This window comes from Penicillium antarcticum (genome assembly GCF_028974205.1).
Source record: "Penicillium antarcticum strain IBT 31339 chromosome Unknown utg000008l_segment0_segment0, whole genome shotgun sequence".
NCBI classification, from domain to species: Eukaryota; Fungi; Ascomycota; class Eurotiomycetes; order Eurotiales; family Aspergillaceae; genus Penicillium; species Penicillium antarcticum.
Window position 1 is genome coordinate 1,868,189 of NW_026695306.1, and position 20,633 is coordinate 1,888,821.

General features: G+C 49.4%; 9 protein-coding genes across 9 annotated transcripts; 3 read left to right on the forward strand and 6 right to left on the reverse strand.

The window, feature by feature from the left end:
- Positions 1-158: 158 nt before the first annotated feature.
- N7508_008240 (uncharacterized protein) lies at positions 159-443 on the forward strand (the record flags this gene model as incomplete). Its single annotated transcript, XM_058466304.1, has 1 exon — positions 159-443. The coding sequence occupies one exon, from the start codon at positions 159-161 to the stop codon at positions 441-443; it is 285 nt and encodes a 94-aa protein (XP_058317632.1).
- A 1,899-nt stretch (positions 444-2,342) lies between these two features.
- N7508_008241 (uncharacterized protein) lies at positions 2,343-3,445 on the reverse strand (the record flags this gene model as incomplete). The annotated part of the gene is made up of 2 exons (XM_058466305.1): positions 2,343-3,045; positions 3,282-3,445. 2 exons carry the CDS (start codon positions 3,443-3,445, stop codon positions 2,343-2,345), a joined length of 867 nt encoding a protein of 288 aa, XP_058317633.1.
- Positions 3,446-3,663: 218 nt separating this feature from the next.
- Positions 3,664-5,899, reverse strand: N7508_008242 (glycerol-3-phosphate dehydrogenase GUT2; the record flags this gene model as incomplete). The annotated part of the gene is made up of 3 exons (XM_058466306.1): positions 3,664-3,737; positions 3,792-5,380; positions 5,469-5,899. 3 exons carry the CDS (start codon positions 5,897-5,899, stop codon positions 3,664-3,666), a joined length of 2,094 nt encoding a protein of 697 aa, XP_058317634.1.
- Positions 5,900-7,718: 1,819 nt separating this feature from the next.
- Positions 7,719-9,425, forward strand: N7508_008243 (cytochrome P450; the record flags this gene model as incomplete). The annotated part of the gene is made up of 4 exons (XM_058466307.1): positions 7,719-8,087; positions 8,144-8,901; positions 8,949-9,067; positions 9,115-9,425. 4 exons carry the CDS (start codon positions 7,719-7,721, stop codon positions 9,423-9,425), a joined length of 1,557 nt encoding a protein of 518 aa, XP_058317635.1.
- A 518-nt stretch (positions 9,426-9,943) lies between these two features.
- Positions 9,944-10,312, reverse strand: N7508_008244 (uncharacterized protein; the record flags this gene model as incomplete). The annotated part of the gene is made up of 1 exon (XM_058466308.1): positions 9,944-10,312. The coding sequence occupies one exon, from the start codon at positions 10,310-10,312 to the stop codon at positions 9,944-9,946; it is 369 nt and encodes a 122-aa protein (XP_058317636.1).
- Positions 10,313-11,210: 898 nt separating this feature from the next.
- N7508_008245 (DASH complex subunit DAD2) lies at positions 11,211-11,730 on the reverse strand (the record flags this gene model as incomplete). The annotated part of the gene is made up of 3 exons (XM_058466309.1): positions 11,211-11,335; positions 11,391-11,450; positions 11,499-11,730. The coding sequence occupies 3 exons, from the start codon at positions 11,728-11,730 to the stop codon at positions 11,211-11,213; spliced, it is 417 nt and encodes a 138-aa protein (XP_058317637.1).
- Positions 11,731-12,021: 291 nt separating this feature from the next.
- On the forward strand, positions 12,022-14,125 carry N7508_008246 (shugoshin family protein; the record flags this gene model as incomplete). The annotated part of the gene is made up of 4 exons (XM_058466310.1): positions 12,022-12,070; positions 12,134-12,545; positions 12,597-13,132; positions 13,197-14,125. The coding sequence occupies 4 exons, from the start codon at positions 12,022-12,024 to the stop codon at positions 14,123-14,125; spliced, it is 1,926 nt and encodes a 641-aa protein (XP_058317638.1).
- Positions 14,126-14,604: 479 nt separating this feature from the next.
- Positions 14,605-15,175, reverse strand: N7508_008247 (PPP1R11/YPI1 family protein; the record flags this gene model as incomplete). The annotated part of the gene is made up of 2 exons (XM_058466311.1): positions 14,605-14,906; positions 14,965-15,175. The coding sequence occupies 2 exons, from the start codon at positions 15,173-15,175 to the stop codon at positions 14,605-14,607; spliced, it is 513 nt and encodes a 170-aa protein (XP_058317639.1).
- A 502-nt stretch (positions 15,176-15,677) lies between these two features.
- On the reverse strand, positions 15,678-19,514 carry N7508_008248 (exportin CRM1; the record flags this gene model as incomplete). Its single annotated transcript, XM_058466312.1, has 9 exons — positions 19,348-19,514; positions 19,223-19,252; positions 19,088-19,160; positions 18,949-19,020; positions 18,173-18,885; positions 17,343-18,114; positions 16,207-17,286; positions 15,982-16,153; positions 15,678-15,918 (listed from the first exon to the last, which is right to left on the reverse strand). Exons 1-9 carry the CDS (start codon positions 19,411-19,413, stop codon positions 15,678-15,680), a joined length of 3,219 nt encoding a protein of 1,072 aa, XP_058317640.1. The 5' UTR covers positions 19,414-19,514.
- Between the last annotated feature and the right edge of the window lie 1,119 nt (positions 19,515-20,633).

Consider the following 20,633-nt stretch of genomic DNA (forward strand, 5'->3'; position numbering starts at 1 on the left):
CCTGCAGAGTTTCATTTCTGCCGCTCGGAAATCCTCTTTCCTTTTAGTCGAGCCCTCGCGGCGCGTCTTCCTCTCTTTCTCTTCTATCCCCCAATCTCCCATTCCAAAAGAAAGACCGCCCCGATTCCTTGCGCCGACGCCCTTGAATCCGCTCCGATATGTCCAATCCACCGTTGTCTAAAAGCTGGGTGGACATTCGTCGGGCTCTAGAGGAGGCTCGGGACCTCAGCGCAGACACTGCAGCCAACACCCTACTGGAAACCGTCGCGGGAGAAATATGGGCTCGGATACAGGCTCAACCAGACACCTACCTTCTTAGTCGAGACGAGTTCGCCGTTTTCAATTTATACCGAACACGATACCCGGGCGAAACCGCCCAACGAGCTGTGGCTCGTTTCTGGGATAGCTATCAGGGAGGCAATTCCAATGGAAGCAAGAAATAGCTGGGGGGGCGGGGGCAACGAAATATCTACACCGGTAGATGATGACTGAACCTGGCTGAAAGGATGTTCTACGTCTTCTTTCCCTTTCCGCGGAGGGGCCTTCGCAGCCCTGCTCACCGTCACAAGAGATGCAGATAGAGAGTGTGGCTCTAACGCGCCCGATATTCGGCATCTGCAGCCTCCACCGCTCTTCCTCCTCTGGATCTACTGCATGGGCACCCATTCAGCCCAGGAACTTGGCCCGAGCAGTACATCCCCCCCCCGGGTATCATTTTATTTTTCCCCATGTGGAACCCGCACGAGACCACCTCAGTCTTTCTACAATTCGATTCTGGATAGGTGGAAAAGGATGGGCTGGCGTTTGCTATTGGATCATCGGGATCGACCCGGTGATATTCTCAGCAAATCGAAGGAACCGTGTTCCTGGTCACGTTGCCATCTTGCTGGTTGTATAGGCCGGCGAGGTGGTGAGGGTATGCATGTATGCCTTGCGCTCCCTTTGTCTTCCTGTGAACGAGCTTTTTTTGTACAGGGAATAAGTCAAGGGGTGTTCGGATCCCTGTTTTGATTGGGACACACTACATGCGTCGGGCTTCTATGCCTTGCAAAAGAGGGGGGGGGGCAACAATATATGAGTTCTTGTTTATCAAGGCCTAAAAAAACGATACAATTGATGATAATTAATTTTAGAGTCCAGGATATTGAGCAGTCGCTTGATGTATAATATATATATATATATATATATAGATGGGAATTGCGGAAGCCCTGTCTTCTCCTGTTTCTAAATTAACCGTTTAATTAACATATTATTAATCGAGCAAAAGTACTACACAGAATGCCGGATATGCGTGTGACAACGTTAGCAAATCTCCGAGCTCTTTTAATCTCGGGGCCCTACTGCGAGTCATTGCCTAGTGCCGCGGTACCACCCGCGTATATCTACTCTCAGGGGAAAGCTGGGAATTTACTGTACATACCCGAAAGGACAATTGCACGAAGTTTATGTTCTTTCTCCCATCGAGACTGACCCAAAAGATGAAATGACATGGACCTGTGTTCCGAATGGATAGAGATTGAGGTGATATCAAATTGCCGCAGTCCTCGCCATTACAGACGCGGGTCAAGTCTCGGTTAGGGGAATTAGTTGCGCGTCGGCTCTGAATATAGTGGAACAGTGTACCAGGATAACTTAATTTATTCATATACCGAAGAGTCCACCTGGTTTTGTATGTTCTTCGTACCTGCAACGCTAATGCTGTGTTCCGAAATCCCCCTTCTCCAAGATTCGCTTCCATGCCAGGACTTCCTCAGTATAGCGAATTGTCGGCACAAGAGAAGCTGCCTCCCGCAACCCCTTCTCGTATGTTGTGAAAGATAGACCGAATGGACGAATACAACCCAATAATGCACTGGTGGCGTAAGTCTATCTCCTTCACTAGTTATAGGTGATCACTCACAATCAGGAATCCGAGAAACACGAGTAAGATGTTGAAGCCAAATAGAACAGTCTGTCTCCAGGTAAGGAACCAGCAGCTGCGATTTAAATAGAGCTAAAAGAGCTTAGGCAAGCTAAATGAAAATCAACTGGCAAACAAGGAGCTCTGATGATAATTATCAGTACTCGATGCTTGTGCGTAAATGTTAGATAGGCCGTACATACCGCAAGCCCTAGTACATCGTTGAAGACCGGGATCCCCTCGGCAATTATCCAGGACATGATCCAAAGCACCACAGAGAGCATGGCCCACACAGCTCGCGCCATGAATGATTGACTATGCATCGAGCTGGTCCCCCGGAAAGCACGAACGTATATGAATTTGACTGCAACATGAGCATTTACCACGCCCCCAATTACAATCTTGAATCAAATGTCAGCTCAATCACAACAAAGCTCATGAATTAACATACCGTGGGAAGTGCGATGGTGTAGGAAATCTTGCGAAATGATTCTTCTGCAGAATTGAGAGCGGGCGAGATGACAGCCGGTCCAACGTATACATATATCACAATGGCCGAGACCGTGTATAGGACCATTTCACTCAACTGAAGCAGCGCGAGAGCTTTGGGGAAGTCCTTGATCTCCTTGAGCTCAGAGAAGAGTGTGAAGAATGCGACATGACCGGCATATGCAAAAATTACATTTGCAACAGCAAGGCACGCATCGTGTACTTTGGGCTTGGGCGCAAATAGTTGGGTATGAGTAGATCCTGTCTTCACAAGAGCGACTCCAATCATGCCTGTGATCACCGCCCCGATGATACTGACAAAGCTGACATAGGAGATGTGAGAGAGCCTCTCAAGTCGTCGGGGAAGGGTCAGCAAGAATGATACAAGTAAACCAACAATGGAAAAGATCACAGTACAGGTGGAGTGTTCAGTGAGGACATTCATCATGATCGAGAAGGAGAGGACGTGGCTCCCCATGATCAGAACAAAAAAGACAAGCTGAGCAATGTCGAGTGTGGTGCGTCCGACTCTTCCAATCAGAATATCACCAGCATCAGCCATACTGTGAATCTGCATATGACGGCATTTGAATTGCCCAATGGTATATGCGGTATATGTAGAGATGAGTCCAATGGCGAGGATGGTCAGGATGCCACTGGTAGACAGGTTAGTTCAGTGGTCATCCACTGGGAAGCGGAACTATACGGAACAAGACCCAGTGTTGCAAGTGCTTTGGGCAGTGAGAGGACCCCAAGCGATATGGTCTCCGCAATCATGACTGGCACTGTTAGCTCGAGTCATTCAGGGCTCCAGGGCTGATAAACTTACTCATGCCTGCTTGCCTGTGAACCGAATGAGTTTCTCATTGTCAGTCATCAGAAAGACACTCACCACCAAGCCATGGTCTTGTATTTCACGCCAGTCTGGCTCTCATCTCCGAAGGGATCTTTTCCCTCTGGTCTTGTCTTCGATAAGACAGCTTCCTCACTTTGCAAGGTATCCAGCTTCAGCATGGATTCGGGTGGACTAAGTTGGGACTGATTGTGCAGGTCCATGATGAAATACATGGGAGACAGACTCCGTGGAGAGAGGTATAAAAGGTAGAAATGAAATTTGGAAGTTGGAGCTACGACAGTCGTAGCTTCCGTGTGAAATATATTTGATTCGGGCATCTGCGGGCCAAAATGGGAAAAAGGAAAACAAACCAATAAGAAAAAAAAAACAAAAACGCTTCTATTTATACAAAGCCCGATCTCTATATACCACACATTATCTATTTGGCTGCGACAGCAGGGGGAGCCGAGGTTGTTGCACGAACATCACTCTCGATCATGTCCGCAGGGGGTTCTGATAATAGTCAGTACGGAAATGTATAGTAGGACAATATTCAAGACAACTTACCAATGCGGGAGAAAGTAGCGCGCTCCTTGTCATCGACCTGCTTCACACGACCGTCCTGGACATCGTGGCGCGACAGACCCATGAAGCTCTTGGGCAGACCCATAGAGGAAAGGTAGGACAAGGAATCCTTCCACTCGAGATCCTTGCGCTCAGTGGTCCACTTCAACTCCTCACCCATCAAGTCAATAACACCGGGAAGAGACTCAAGAGCAGCCTCGGCGTTCAGGAAGGCGAGACGAGTACGGCGAGCGATCACATCGACAGCAGTCTGGGCGTACTCGTGGCGGACAGCGTAGCGAACCTCTCCGTCAATGAAGGGGTACAAGGGGGAGAGGCGGCAGCCACGGACAGGGAAACGTTCAGTGGTTGGGGAGGACAGAGCAGCGACCTGCCATGATCGGTCACCGTAGGACTCAGTAAGGTGCTTGGCCACGTCGGTCTCGAGACCGAAGTGTTGGATAAGGTTGATGAAGAGAGTCTTAGAGAAACCGTGAGCACCGATCAGGCGGACCTGGTGGGTCTGGCAGCTGCCGTCGAGAACGGCACCGTCGGCCACAAGACCACTGCCGCCAACACCGGAGATATCGGGGAGGGAGGTCAGTTCACGGGGCTTCAGCTTGAAGACATTGATAGCCTCGTCCACGGCCTCCTCGGCCATTTGGCGATAAGTGGTCCACTTACCACCAGCGCAGGTCAAAAGTCCAGACTGGGAGACAGTCACCAAGTGGTTGCGGACCAGGGACTCGGAGTTCTTAGCCTTGGGGTCGCGCACCAAGGGACGGATACCAGACCAGGCAGCAAGAACGTCGCTGCGGTCGACAGTGATATCGGGGGCCAGGTAGCCGCGAATCTCAGAAAGAATCCAGTTGATGTCCTTCTCGGTGGGCTGGGGCTGGGTCTCAATTTCACAGGGCTGGTCAGTGGTACCGGCAATGGTGTTGCCCTGCCATGGCAGGAAGAAGATGACACGTCCATCAGAGGTAGAAGGGTCGATCAAACCCATGTTGGAGGGGCTGTAGTAACCGGGGAGGATGACGTGGACACCAGCACTAGGGGCCACAATCTCCTTGACGTCGGGCTCATCCATCTTGCGGATGGAGTCCGAGAAGGGACCAGTGGCGTTGATGATACCCTTGGCACGGATACCGAACTCCTCAGCCTTCTGGCCATCCTTCTCGGTGATCACATCCTTCATGCGCGCACCGCACAGCTTGCCAGAAGCATCCTTGGTGAGACCAGTAACCTCCAGGTGGTTCACCACGGTGGTACCATACAGCGCAGCAGTCATGGCGAGGGAGACGTTCATACGGGAATCGTTGTGGGCACCGTCGTAGTAGACCATGGCACCGATAACATTGTCACGCTTAAGCATGGGGAAGGCATCAATGGCCTTACTCTTGGTCAGGAAGTAAGAGGACTCAATGCCCTCGGAACCAGCCAGGAAATCGTAAGCCTTGGTACCAGCCCAGAAATAGGGAGCCTGCCACCATTTCTGAACGGGCACCATGATCGGGAGCCATGATGAGAGATGGGGCGCAGTGTTCAGGAAATACTTGCGCTCTCTGAGCGCCTCCTTGACCAGCGCATATCTGCGACACAATGCGATCAGCACGAATACGACGAATGTCGATCAAATCCGACCGAGCACGTTAAAAAAAAAAAGGCGGAAAAACTCACTGGTTGTAATCCAATTCCCAAACAGCCTTTTCTAGGTAGCGGACACCACCGTGTACCAACTTAGTACTCTTACTGCTGGTTCCGGCACTGAAGTCATCTCTCTCCACTACTGCGACCTTGAGGCCTCGGGTGGCGGCGTCTAGTGCGATACCGGATCCAGTCGCACCGCCACCAATGACCAACAGGTCATATTCCTCTTCTTGGTTACTGCGCTTGAGATCCTCAATCTGTTCGAGGCGAGACTTAATTTGAGGGAAACTGGGAGGCACCAGCTTGCCTTCACGGTAGCCGGGAGGAGGAACGGCGGGAGCTTCGAGACCGGGGATATTTCGCGGGCGATAAGAAATGTAGAGAACACCTGCACCGGCGGCGGCAGCCGCGGATGTGTACAGGAGAGGTCTCAACAACTTGCGCGAATGCCGAGCGGCCATTATCCGTTAGTTTTTTTTTTATGTAGAAGGGTTCAATGCGATGCAATTGCGCAATTGATGAGAATCCCAAAGAGAGGGAAGAAAAGGGAGATGTTAGAGAAAGAGAAAGATAGATGACAAGGGGGATGAAGGGGGAGGAAGTGTTAAAAAAAAAAAGAACTGATCAAGATTGGCGCAAATACCTGATCGCTACACCTTCCAGTCCCATCCAGGTCACGAGCACAGCAAAGCTCTGCGTCATGGGTCCAACAAAGCTCTCCATTGGAGCAGCCCAGTGGAGCTCCCAGTGACGTCCCTTTTCTCCCACCAATTGTGATCTTTTCCTCCGGCTTTCTATTCCCGAACAGAGAGTTTCTGCTGGAATGCAAGGGATACAATGTGCCTTGAAACGTGTCCTTACACTCTCGGGAAGCCGAGCAGAGCGGCTTCATATCTCGGAAATCAATCTCTTCAAGGCCACCTGACGAGCTCTATGAATATCAGCCAGTCATAGAGTGGAAATGGGGACCCATCCGGCTCAGGGGCCCCGTGTGAACATCTGGATCTGATCCACAGGGATTTGTGTCCCCAGCTCTCCTTATACTCCACAGGGATTTCCGGTTTTCCCTCCGGTATTTCATCATGGATTGGGCCTTACAGGTTTGGCACGCCACAAACCGGTCAGTGGCTACACATGAGGCTCTTTCTTTCCACCTATAAAATTGAGAAGTACTGTACACCGTGAAATAAATTAAATTAAATTTAAGAGGAAAATTGTCCTTGCATGTCTAGGTGGATATGATCGTCACTAGTCCCGGTAGTGTTTAATAGGAAAGGGTCTGGGCCTATGCCTAATGTTTAAATTCTATTCCCAGACTAAATATACTATCCTCTCTAGCTATGAACATTGGCAGACGAATTGCATTTCTAGTAGAAATCCTTAATTATCTTGTCTCATCCCTTTCCCGAATGGGTTTTACTGCTCTGTGTGTACCTGTCTGGGCATATAGTGAGAGAATCCAATGTATAATAGCACCACTTGAATCACATTTAAATTTATTCAAATTATATCGAAGGAAATAGGGAACGAGATTGCAAATGTGTACAAGGTCCACTCGTGTATATGTATTCTTATACACGTACAGACAAACGCGCACATACAAACGTGGAAACATAAACTATCAAATACATCAAAACCACCGACTATCGTGCTCTCGTGTTCCACTACCGAGTGACGCAGTCCGAACCCCATAGTAAATTCGATAAATTACAATTTGATATCTCAAGAACAGTAGTAGCATCCAGGGACTTTCCCATATAGCTCACTAATGTTTATGTGATACCTAGACATTTTACATAGTCTAGCAGATTTTCACCGCTCCGTGAGTAAGATATAATCATTTCTAGCTCAAAGCAACGTAATTTTCAATACCATGATAAGATAGCACTTCTATTTCCCTAAAATCGATATGTAGTGTTAAGAATCTTTATCAGCAGCTATGGACTATTTATGGAAAACCCCCCAAGAGGGTGGGTGTCGAGATATCAATTTGTAAATTATCGCATTTATTATGGGGTTTGCACTGCGTCGCTCGGTGGTGTGCGATACTCGGTAGTGACATACGTTACCTATATAGACAAAACAACACCTCGGCCCTAAGACGGAACATTTCCGGAGTGCGGAACCCGGCACCAGCAGAGTCAAAGCTGGGGAAATGTGGGGTAAAGTATAGAGGGCGGAAATGGCTCAATCTACACGGAAATGTTCCATTTGTAGTAGTTAGTCATTCATTACTTATAGTCATGATTGGTACATGTAAGCTTCACATTTTATCTCACCATGGCTATCGCTTCTGCACTATCAACGCTGCAAGGCAGTGTGATCGAATACCCATGGCACTCGTTGGCCGTGGCGGCAGTCGTCGTTCCCATCCTCTATATTGTCCTCAATGAATTCATCCGTGCATCGGCCCGTGTCAAGGGCATGAATGGTCCCTGGGGCCTTCCGTTGATTGGGAATTTATCGCAAATTCGGACGAACGCCGCAGAGCAGTATCGCATCTGGTCGAAGACTCATGGGGCTGTATATCAGATCATGCTGGGTAATATCCCCGTTGTCGTGGTTAACTCGGCGGCTTCGGCCAAGGTGCTTTTCGGTCAGAATGCGCAAGCTTTGAGTTCGCGGCCAGAGTTTTATACTTTCCACAAGGTTGGTTACGCCCAGTTTGTATATCCCGTATGCGCTGCTGACTGTTGCTGTCTTAGATCCTCTCCAACACTGCTGGAACCACTATTGGCACCTCACCCTATAGCGACTCACTCAAGAGACGTAGAAAGGGTGCTGCGTCGGCTCTGAACCGTCCCGCGGTCGAAACATACGTTTCGCACTTGGACGTCGAGTCCAAGGCTTTTGTAGAAGAATTGCACAGATATGGAAATAAGGGAAAGACCCCTGTGGATCCTATGCCCATGATTCAGCGTCTGAGTTTGAGTTTGGCATTGACTCTCAACTGGGGCGTACGTATTGCTTCACAGGAGGAGGACATGTTTGACGAAATCACCCACGTGGAAGAGGAGATCAGTCGATTCCGAAGCACCACTGGAAATCTGCAGGACTATATCCCTCTTTTTCGCCTGAACCCGTTCAATTCCAACTCCAAAAAGGCTGCCGAGATGAGAATGCGTCGTGATCGGTACTTGGGTTCACTCAATCGGGACTTGGATGATCGAATGGAAAAAGGCACACATAAGCCTTGCATCCAGGCTAACGTTATCCTTGACAAGGAGGCTAAGCTGAACAGCGAGGAACTTACCTCGATCAGTTTGACCATGCTTTCTGGCGGACTTGACACGGTTACCACCCTCGTCGCATGGAGTCTTGGGTTGCTGGCCCAGCGGCCTGACATCCAGGACAAGGCAGCCAAGGCAATCCAGGAAATGTATGGCCAACATGAGCCTATGTGCTCTGTTGAGGATGACCAGAGGTGTGCATATGTGGCGGCTTTGGTCAAGGAGTGTCTTCGGTATGTATCACGGTTTCAGGTCATGGAACGTTGAACTGACGGCTTAGATTCTTCACCGTTCTGCGATTAGCCCTACCCCGTACCTCCATTCGGGACATCAACTATAATGGAATTGTCATCCCTAAGGGTACAGTCTTCTTTTTGAATGCCTGGGCATGCAACATGGGTAAGCTAATCAATCAGACCATCATGTTCAAACTGACCACTTCATAGATCCCGATGTGTGGACTGACCCGGATGAATTCCGACCCGAACGATGGCTTGAGCAACCCGATGCGCCACTCTTTACTTATGGGATGGGGTATCGGATGTGCGCAGGCTCATTGCTGGCCAATCGTGAACTCTACCTAGTCTTTATTCGAACCCTCAACAGCTTCCGCCTCGAACCTCACGACAAGACCGATTGCCATCCGGTCCGGGGCAATTCGGATCCCACCAGCTTGGTGGCCATTCCCTCACGATACAAGGTCCGTTTTGTACCGAAGGATGAAAAAGCTCTATCAAAGGTCCTTGCTCAATCTTGATAACATGACCCGGCGAATCATGAAACGTCCTGCAGGACGCCGAATTGGGGACGAAAAAGCTGAGGACACTTCGTACCATTCGCATCTGCCAGCTCAAGCATTCCGAAATGGTTAGCATCGGACACATTCCTCACGGTCCCCACCTAGCATTTTGACAGTGAATAGCATACCCAACGAGTTGGGCTTCAAGAATGATCTACAGGAATCAAAGTTGAGAATTGTTCATCCAGTCTTGATTAGAGGCAATCTGGTAGATACAAGTAATCCAAAACCAAGGTCTTTCGACCTGTAACTCCTTCCAATGATAATATATAACAGGTACAACAGGTTGAGGGGTATAGGTTTCAAGTAGAGCGGGGTCCAAAAACAACAGGAAATACATCTTTTCCATCACTGACGCCTTCCAAATATATGCAAATTATTGAGTGCAGCATGAGAGCTGTATGCAGCCGAGCCATGTCGTCGTTGGGCTCGAGAAACACGCTTCGATTGGCGGGTTTCGGGTTGACTCGATGTCATTAGGTGGTAGTCAAGCGGCGCTTGAGGTCGCGGACTTGGTCGAAACAACTGGCATAATCACGTAGCTCATCTTGGAGCCGATCGGCCACGTTGGAGGTAGATGCATTGCTCTTCAGGGAAGAGAGGGAAGTTTGGGATGAGGAGGCCGATAGAATTCGAGAAGGCTGGGCATTTTCGCGAGCATTGGATTCAGATCGTTGCGAAGGACCAGTCTCCCAGTGGGTTGATGCCTGGCTAGATCGTCGTGACAAGGCATCTGACGATTCCAAGTCCAGTTCTGCTAGGCGACATGTTTGGGAGCAATAGGGAGCTCCTAGTGTTTGTCTGTCACAGACGAGACAGAAATCCAAGGACCACTCAGTTGACATGATGAAGAGAATAGATTGTAGAGAGAGGAAGAGAGAGAGAGACGTAGAGAATATAGAAAGAAATAGAAAGAGAGGGAGAGAAGATAATAAAAGTGTCACACAGCGATCATGCCACTGGAATGGGAAGCAAATATGTAGATATGTAGGTACCGAAGTGCATTGCGGGGAAAAAAGGGCAACTGAACTGGATCCACGTTGTGTATGGGAATTGCTGTGCTTCGGGCGCTTACAGAAAAAAAGGCCAAGGTACCTGGGCTCAGGTACCTTACATATGACTCTCCCACCCAACAAGTACCTCATACGCCGGTATCCCCCGGCTATCGATTTTAATTTCTAACTGCTGCAGGTCCCTCAAACTGGCAATTATCGTCATTCCCTCGGATCGACGGCATCAGAGCGTCTGGTGTCATCTGCCGATAAAAAAAGACTCAGACCCCTTTCTGCATGTCTTACACCCAATCATAACAGTTGAATCTAATTATCTCGCAGGCTCGAAGTGTCGCCATGAGGGGAAGATAGACCCGGTCACTCCACTGTTGACTGCTGATTTGTTCGCCATTTCGAGATAACCCAACTTTATTGCATGCCCATGGGTGCGAACTCCGCTTCTCCTGAATTCTCATGATTTGCAAGCCATCCCGCATGCACAAATCCACTCAGATCCGCTCTAATACACGTGTGGGAGTTGGGATTTGACATCTTTTTTTAGGCTTCTGACTTTGAGCGGTTCAGGTTTCCAGCATTTTCAAAGATGTGGCCTCCCAATACACAGATGGGAATTCTTACGATGCGAACTACCGGCTCGGTAGAGGGATGGCGCGCTTGTTATTTCCCAGCCACAGTGGGTTCAGCCTGGGAGTTCAGCCCAGAAATAGTGAGACAGAGGCCACGGGCTGATTCACTCGCCAGTTTTCTCACGTGGCTCAGCTGGAATGCGAACCAGTGTTGCCGGCAAGCGAGCTTCGGTTTGCATGTCCACATTCTTATTCTCCGGCTCGGCTTCGTGGAGTCCACTCGTTTTTTCTACAGGAATAGAAATCAGTACCGATGATAACATTTAGCGGAGATCTAGGCTTACTGGAGGCCAGGGTGATAGCTCGTAAAACATTATCCCAGTTAGATAAGACGTAGGCAACAGCTAGAAATAATCAGCGTCCATCACGGCCGAATCAGAGAGGGTCATCACCTTCGGTGCCATCCTTCAGCGTAGAAACCTTGGCCTCCAAAGCTTGCATCTGCATCGCTAGTGTTCCACTCAGATCGCGCAGCTGGCGTAAATTCTCTAGCTCCGCCTTCTTGGCTGCAATGCGGGCCGACAGCGCCGAAGATTGTTGGGAGGTCGATTGGGAGCCAGGTTGGCGAAGAGAAGATCCGCCAGGCGCACTCGGAAGCATTGATGTTGGTCTTGGGTATGCCATTGCGTTGGTAGGTTGTCGAGGTTGTCGACGTCTTGATGCCCCGCTGCCATCAACAGGTCCGTGGAGCCATGCTGAGTCACCCCACTAAGCCCGATGCGGGTAAACATCAACACGGGTGTGGCATTCAACGTTTGTTTACCTTCTCCTCAGTAAACCTCCGGTATTTTGCATTCGCCCGCCCTTCCGATTGGGATAGAGATCGGCTTTTATTTACTTCTCATTCAGCTTGTGTCTATTCGTTTTTACCAATTTTCGGCTCTAGACAGTTGGTCGCTGTCCCCAGCCTCCACCATGGCTCGGTTGAATGACTACGCGGCTCCTGCCGAGTCGATCGATGTCTGTAAGTGGGCATCATGTTTTTTGTGGGAGCTATACGTTGACGCGTGATCTTCTTAACCTATAGTAAAGCGTCGATTTGTGCGACAAAATCGTGAGATCGCGAGAATGAACTCTCTGCAATCTCTTCGCATCCGCAGCCTGGAGTCCGAGGTTTCGCATTTACTGTCAGAAAACGTACTGCTTCGGAAACAAGTCATCAATCTCACTCAAGAAACGGAGAGACTGGAGGCAGCAAAATCGCTCCACGATGGGATTTACGACATAAAATCCAAATTGGATGCGAAGTTGGCGGAACTTAGCAGCTTGGCAACGGACCTGGGCTCCTTGCCACGAAAAATGGACAAGATGTGCGATGAACAGTCTGATCGGCCGAAAATGGCAGAGTCGAGACTCAGAAATGAAGACAGCATGGGATACGATGATGGAAGACTCCCCGCCATCGTGGAGGATCAATACTATCCACGACGGACCTTAGAGTAAGTATCCCCCTGACTCTTCTTATCTGCTAATTGCTAACTTCATTTAAGGCCCCAGGAGCTTGAAAACATGGTCCGCGAGAACCAGAGCATTTTTGATTCGCCACAAGAGCCCAGCTTAATAGAGGATCATGACGAACCAGACATCCAGAACCCAAGTCCCTCGCCACCGGAAACAAACTACAAGTCCCAAATCGAAAGCGATTCTCCCGGAGACACCGAACCCGAGCCAGTACTTCCCCCAACCCTCGAGACCCGCAAGAAGAAAAAGAAGTCGACTTCGATCGCCCCCCTTGAACCTGTCACTGCAGAGATAGAGCAGCCCACAAGCCCGCGCAATGACTCGGGACATCCTAAAACCTCGGGCTCCAAGCGCAAATTCTGCCCCGAAGACGATGACCAATTATCCTCGACCATCGACATGGAAGATGATGAATTTCAATTCAGCCGACCAACTCATAGCCCAAAAAAGCAGATGAATCCATTCGGGCTTACTCGACGGGACCAGTCGCCCGTCAAGACCAATATTGAAATGACAAGAGAATCAACAAGCCTTGGCCCTCCTAAGCGAAAGGTCCTTGAACCGAGTATGTTCTTCTGCGCCTTGGTTCTTTCTATCATTTTGAGAACTCTAGCTAACGACTAAACTAGAGAGTTCCAATTCCAACTTGGGATCCCCGAAAAAGGCTCGCGCATCTTCTGGCCAAGACTCCAAGGTCCTACAAAGACCTACCAAGGGTGATGAAAATACAAGCTCGCCACAGAAGACCAAGGATGCCGAGAAACTCAGCGAGAAGACTTTGAATCAGAGACCGCGTGTTTCCCAGATTGTCTCATCAAAAAAGGAAAAACGCACCAGTCGCCCTTCCGAATATGAAGAAGCTGCCCCAAGCCTCTCTGCATTGTCACCTCACCCCAATGCCGTGAAGGTGGAGGCAGAGTCCGACGTATCCTCCGGAATTCGACCTTCACGACGTCGTGGTGCTGTAGTCAGTTATGCAGAGCCCAACCTACGTGACAAGATGCGTCGTCCTACTAAGGAAATGATCGATGCTGTTGCTCTCGGATCGCGAAGATCATCAAGTTTCCAGGCTGGCAGAGACAGTTTGAACGGCGAAGATATTCAACCAAGTGGCAGTTTCTCCGCAAATTTGGTTTCAGCTGAGCAGAATCCAGATGTTTTCTCCCAGGATGGGTCTTCTGAGCAACTAATGGCAATGGTGTCCCGGCGAAAGCGCAAGGTGTCATCGGTTCCAAAGGACGATGTTGAACCAGGACATCCAAACTCTGGTCTACAGAAAGAGATTGAAAACAGCATCGCAGACATATCTGCCCAGGTGTCGCAGGATACATCGAGTTCGAAACGACAGACTCGACGACACTCATCGAACCCGAAGAGTACGAGCGCAAGCATATCACATTACGATATCGACCTGGCCGAACCACCATCTCCCAGTGGCACCTCTTTTGGACAACCCGGAGATTCTCCAGAAGACGAGCACTTATTCGGAGCAGGACCGACTGGTTCAACAGGGCGTGGTCAGCGAGTTGCGGCAAGAAGAAAAAGCATGATGGTATGAGTGCCGCGGTTTTCCTTTCCTTTCCTTTTTCTCTTCCTTGTTTTGAAAGAGATCAACATCTTTATTGCATCATGTACGTACAATCGTTATAGACCGGTCCAGGTTGGAGTTATGTTTCAGATACCCCTCCAATGCCGAGCTTCAGAATTTCATTTCATTATTCTTTTTTTCATTACGCTGCCAAGGCCATTTGCACCTAAATTTGCCGAAGTCGGGTGATACTCTTCAAGTGGCGTTGGAATCATTCTATGGACCGGCTGCGACCCCGGGAGCATCAAAACAGCTCTACATCCCTGATTTCTTGATCATGCCATTTGTAGTCCTGCACGTCGCCGGACAGGGATATCGAGCTCAAAATTGCGCAAATTCCGTACACCCGTTACGCCTGAAGAGATGATCCGGTGACGTGCGTATAGGCAAGTCGTGCGTGATCCTCGGGGGTTTCGTTACCACCAGCCCCAGCTCTGAGGGTCGGGTATTCAAGCGCCTCGCGAACGGCTCTTGGATGACTTGGGCATTTTCTCATAAGCATTTGGACTTGGCTTTCTGCGCTTCGACTTCGGCGCTCCCTGATCTGAGCAACACCCATCGTCGTTTGGGTCAGCTATGTGGCGATGTTCATCATGAGGTTTCCTTCCTCGCGCGTGCGAGTGGCGAGCGTGGTTTGCTCGTTTGGCACGGTCATCATTACTGTCGCTGTCCGAATCGGAGGAGCTGGAATCTGAGTCGGATTCCGAGCTGCTCTCTCCTACCGGCCGGGCTTTGTGGTAGATGCAGCATACTAAGGACTGTTAGGGAATCTGTTCCCTACGCAGTAAAGTAATAAAGTTTCCAAATACCTTTGGAGCTCTTCTTTCCCATGCCTTCATTGTCCACAACGTCGTCGCTCCATCTAATTCGGCGACCTGAGGAGGTTTCTTCGCGAGTGTTGGTTGGTGCTTCTTCCGCTCGCAACCTGAGGGTTGTGGGAAAGCGGTCTATCGACGAGTCTCGAGAGGATTCAGTAGTTGTTTGAAGTGCATTTGACATCGGCTGACGTGTTCGAGACATTGTCTGAAAGGTGTATATCATGAGAAGCAAGAACTTTTTCAGATGATGCAACTGATAAGGACTCACCGCTTTACATGTCACGGGATTAAAGAGCTACATGTTATGGAATGAATTGAAATTGGAATTTGTCTTGATTTTTTGGTCATGAAACCATTTGGTAAGAACTATCTCGCCTTTTACAGGTCGAGTGCACAAGAGGATGAAACTGGTAGATCCGTTCCGTACGTCAGAGCCTTCATACACTAGTCCCGAAGAACCCGCCGCTTAGCCAGAGATTGGGTCTATGTCGCACGCCCGATAGCCAAGGAAAAGAAATAAAAACGAATAATAGATCCAAACACATCTTCCCATGGGCCTCGAGTCCCTCGCGGCTTCCCGTAATCTAGAGCTCGTAAAGGGACCAGCCATCAAGGCCGTCATTCCTGGACGTCAACCTCGAAGCCTGCTCATGCCCGAGAGAACCAGTAGAAGCAACCAACTCGGTGCGTAACTCTTGGTCTAGTCATAGCTCGTCCTCCTGATCCATCTCAGATGGCTTCAAGAGACCTCCTACCTTCATGGCGCGGTCACGCTCGGCGGTTTGGGCATCGCGCACCGCCTGTTCCCTCTCCTCGGCATAGAGTTCGCCATTGTCATCGGAGAACTCCTTCAGGGAAATCAAGAAATCACGGAGATGAGTCTTGAATTTGTTGAGATCATCAGTGAACTCAAACAGTCCAATGACAAATTGCTTAATTTGTCCCCTGTTGAAGAAAGTTAGCAATGATTTCGCAAGGAACACTGTGAAAATCGGTAAGAATACTTACTCCTGAAGGTTTTTGAAAGCATTCTGGAGCAGTGTTGCAATGTACTGCTGCAAGAAGTCCTTGTTTGAAGTTCCGGCCGGGGCTTGATCAGGGCCATAGATCGGCTCTTGGATCTTGCCAGATTCGACAAAGAAGAACATGCGCTGCAAAAGTAACGCCTGAGATTTGAATCCTATAATGTTGTTAGTCTTGTGTTACATGTCAAAATCCAATAGCCAAACGTACCAGCCTTGTGGTCACTGTCCGTCAAGACGAAGAAAACGTCCTGAAGGATGGAGATGTAGAACTGGCGGAAGAAGATACTTGAAGTTTGCAAGTCGGTTTCGGCCATGTTGTTCATCAGTTCCAGACACATGGTCAAACCAGTATTCTCGACTTCTCGGTTATCGTGCTTCGATGCCCACATGCATGAGTCAATGACAAACTTGAATTGCGCAGCGTCAAGCTTGAGGAGCGCCTGGAAGCAGTAAAGGTTAACCGCTTGGAGTAACTTGAAGAACTCGACTCGATGTTCGGGGTATTCGTGGAAATCCTTGTTGATCATCTCCAGAGTGCAGTTGAAAACACTATCCATGATGGCGGGAATCTTGTCCTCCATCAGATTATGAAGCTTGTGGATGATCGTCGTCATGGCATTCAGAACCTCAGCCTCTCGAGCATCAGGAACATTGCGAGCATAGTCAATCAAGACGGCCTCCATGAGTGGTGGCACCATGCTGTCGTTAACCATGGTGACGTCGTCTGACTTATCCACGTATGTATCAATAAGCTTCAAAATTTCTTTTTTGATGGTCCGAAGTCCACGGACTTTGGGGGTTTTGGGAGCGATAGCTCCATCATTTGCAACTGCATCATTAATGAGCTGACTAGCTGCCCGGTACATATTCAACATATCATGGTAGATCCGGCCGATCTGGGAATAGAAGTAGGTGCCAATTGAGGAACAGGCTGCGACATTGGTCTTCATGATGTTTCCAACAATCTTGATGGTATTGCCATCCTGGAGGATTGCCGGGTTTTGGTTGGCTTCTGCGATGATCTGATCCCAGGCGGAGTTAGGAAGGGCCATTAGGTTTTCGGTCAACCGGTCCTGGAGTGTCTTTTGGCCTTGAGCAGAGATCATATAGCCACAGGCTTCGTAGAAAGTGTGGATCTGCTGGGGTGAAAGATCCATTGTAATCTTCCGCATGTTTCGAACAATCTCCTCGATAAAGGGTTCGCTCTCGCCCGGTTGAAGTGCCACGAAATGACGTCTGCACTTGTTGGCGATCTTGATGAAGGTATCGCAGGCCATGTCTTGGACACCTATATGTGGGTCAGTAAGGAGATTTTGAAAGTATAGGCAACGTCGAGCAACCGACCTTCGTGTGTCTCGTGCATAAACTCAAAAAGCTTGTTAACGACAGTCTTCAAGAACTTCCAGTGAGCCTTCAGGAAACGTGGGTACTGTCCCACAATGTACATGATGTTACTGGCCACCACTGCCTTGTTGTCCTTTCCACGCTTCTGTTCTGTGAGGCCAAGAAGATCCTTGATGACGGTGACCAGGAAACGCTTCTCGGTTTCTTCATTCATAGCACCGGAGATGGAACCAATTGCCCAGCAGAGGGTGTTGCAGTTTACCCATGACCATTCGGTTCCATCGACCTGCTTCGCCAATTTATCGATCATGATGGTCTCAGTGTCGACAACGTCAAGGTGAGTCAAGTAAACCAAGCATTCGCGTATCGTCTTGTAAAGCTGAATGGTATCGCTCTCTTTGACGAATTCACGGACAATTTCGCCCTCATCGTTCTCAACAACCAAGACCTCCTCCGGGCGGACCATCTTCTCGATCATCACAGTACGGAGGTTGGATAGCACAGTCTCGTACTTGTGCTTACGCAGAGGGTAGTTTGCCAGGGTATTGGGGTTGGGCGCACCGCCATTGGCCAGGCCACTGACGCTCATCGATACTAGCGGATTGATGTCGGTGATAGGAAGCTGCTGCATCTCTTCGTAGAGCTCTTGCACCAACCGAGTCCAGTAATCCAAACAGATCTTGAAAACTTCCCGGTCGTCGATCTGGCTGACGCGAATGAGGTAGAAGTGCGCATGTGTGAGGTAGTCCTGATTCGGCAACTTCTCAATGAGCTGGAATTGAGATAAGAAAGGTTAGCTGTGCTCTTTGAAAAGCAGGGGTCTCACGTACATCCAAATGAGCGCTGAAGAAGCTCGAGAGGAAAAGGGCAAGGTTTGATACAAACTCCTGGTCTCTTCCATTGCTCATAGCATATGTCTCCTTCAGATCCATGGACAGAGGAATGACGTTGGACACGGTAGTGAGTGTCTCGGTGAACATGTGCACCAACCGTTCGTCATAGTTGTAAGGAGTTCCAATTTGCAGTCCACCAATCTCCGTCAGACACTTGAGTGTCACATTTCGGAAGTCGGGCTCACCGAGGAATCGAGTGAGAAGAGTGTTGATGATGGGTGTCTCAAAAATGTAGCCCAGTGGGATCCAGTTAAGGAAGCGAAGGAGAGTTTCGAGGGTCGCCTTGACCAAGCTGGGCTGGTTCGCGGTGTTTAAGACCTCAGAGCACAGTTGGAAGATAGATGCAAACTCGGAGGTCATTGATGTCTTCAGATTCCGTGCCTTGACAGAAGTCATTTGATCTTGCGAAAAGTCGAAGACCTCCTCCGACAGCAGTCGCAGAATGGTCATATTGTTCTCGCAAATTGAAAGGCTAGCGTGGCAGGAGGAAATGATCTCGTTGATAAAGTTTGGCCAATTGTGTGGCCATTCCTGTTTCAGGATCGAGACAAGTACCAGATTAAGCTTGTTCAACAAGGGCCGTTCCGCGTGTAGCTTCTCTTCCGAATCGGAGTTTTCGATGATGAACCGGACGATGAAGTTACGGATGCCTAAAGACGATCTTAGTTAGAACCAACCAATCCAGACGGAAGAAAAGCGGCTGCAGCTCTCACCTTGGCATTGGTCTCTTGGGAGGACCTTCCACCGGGTCATAATCACATCGTCAAGGACTTGAAGCGCAATGTCTATTAGGGTCAGCAGGACTCTCTCGCCTTCTATAAGCACCGGGAGGGATCCAAGCTCAAGACACACATTTGGTTTGAAGATATGAGGCCTCTTGGAGGATATTGCCCACGGTAACCCAGGCATCGGGATTTTGCTTGAACTGCAGAGCAAGATTCCAGATCAGTCCTCGGTTCGAGTAGGGGAGGGAATGGTCACTCTTACCTCAGTCAAGGTCTGCTGGGCTTGTTTTTGCTAAGCGGAAGCATGGATGTCAGACTTGGAATGATATTGCAGAACATAGCACCAGACGAGGTGGGATGTGAGGGGTCTGACGTAAATCAACCTACCAGGTCACCTTTGCCCTCAAACAAGGCACGGACGGTGTTGTCCAGCTCTTGCACGGAAATCGACATCCCGCAGACTGGCGATCTCGCCACGATATGTTCAAGAGTCAAAAGAGATAAGGAACCGCCTGGACAATGGAGGTGCCAGGGCGGCTGCAGAGGCTAAGGGGGGTGGTTGATTGAGAGTGGGGTAAAAGTCCTGAGGGGTTGAACCTCTAAGAAAGCCAGGGAGATGATTGGGCAGAGTCTAGACTCGCTTACTGGAGAGCAACAAAAGCCCAAGAAATTGAGGGGAGAAAAACAAAGCTATCAGAGACTCTGGCGGTGAGTTGATGTTGGGAAGGTTAGTCAGCTGAGCTCTGGCGCGGTTCAGCGGTTCAGCGGTTCCGCCAGGCGGTTCCACGGTACGCCGGGACGCACATCCGCCAGACATCCGCGTCTGCTTTTACTCTTCTTTTTATATCTTACTTACTTTCACTTGTCTATATCTTCTCAGGTTCCCTCTACTCTCTTCTTTAACTTTTCTTTAACTCCCCTTTCTTCCTCTCCCTTCTCCAGGCTGAAAGATCCGTGCCCTAGTTGATTTTAGTTTCCCGGTCCTAGCGCAGCGGCACGCTGCAGTCATCATTTTTTCCGAGATGGGCGCCAGATCCGACCGTGGAAACGCGGGCGTCAGTAACAGAAGTGGTAAGTGGTAGAAGGGAGAAAGGGCATCATTTTGAGTAATTTATATATAACTTATTCCTTCTGAGAACCAACTCTCTCAAGTTCATTCCTAACATACCACTAAGCGAATATAACCGCCCTGCCGACACAGGCGCGGCGGAATTTGTCATGCACCCGGGACGGTGGGAACGCGCGCGCATCGCCAATGGAAAAGCGCCTGGAGTCGCTGGGACAAGGGAATTGGATGTCTCAGACCCGCGCCTCACCTGGATACAGTTGATCAGTCTTCCGATTGGTCTCGCTCGTTGACGCCGTCATTGCCGATCGCGCGCCAACTTCCCCTTTCTCTTTGGGGATTACTCTATAGTACTTTTCTTTCTATAGGTCCCCCTTATTAGTAGAGCCCCCCCTCCTTTCCTACGTGGTTTTCCCTTTTCTTTCTCTTCTCTTGGTTTAATCTTCCCGATCTCGCCCCACTCTTAACTTGCCGCGCTCTAGTATCTATCAGACTCTAACTCTTTTCTTTTTTTTTTTTCCTTTTTTTTCCTTTTTTTGCCCTTTTCTTATGGAGAATTGTCTAGCCTTTCTTTTTATAGTTTGAGCTTTGGTCTTTGTTGATTCTG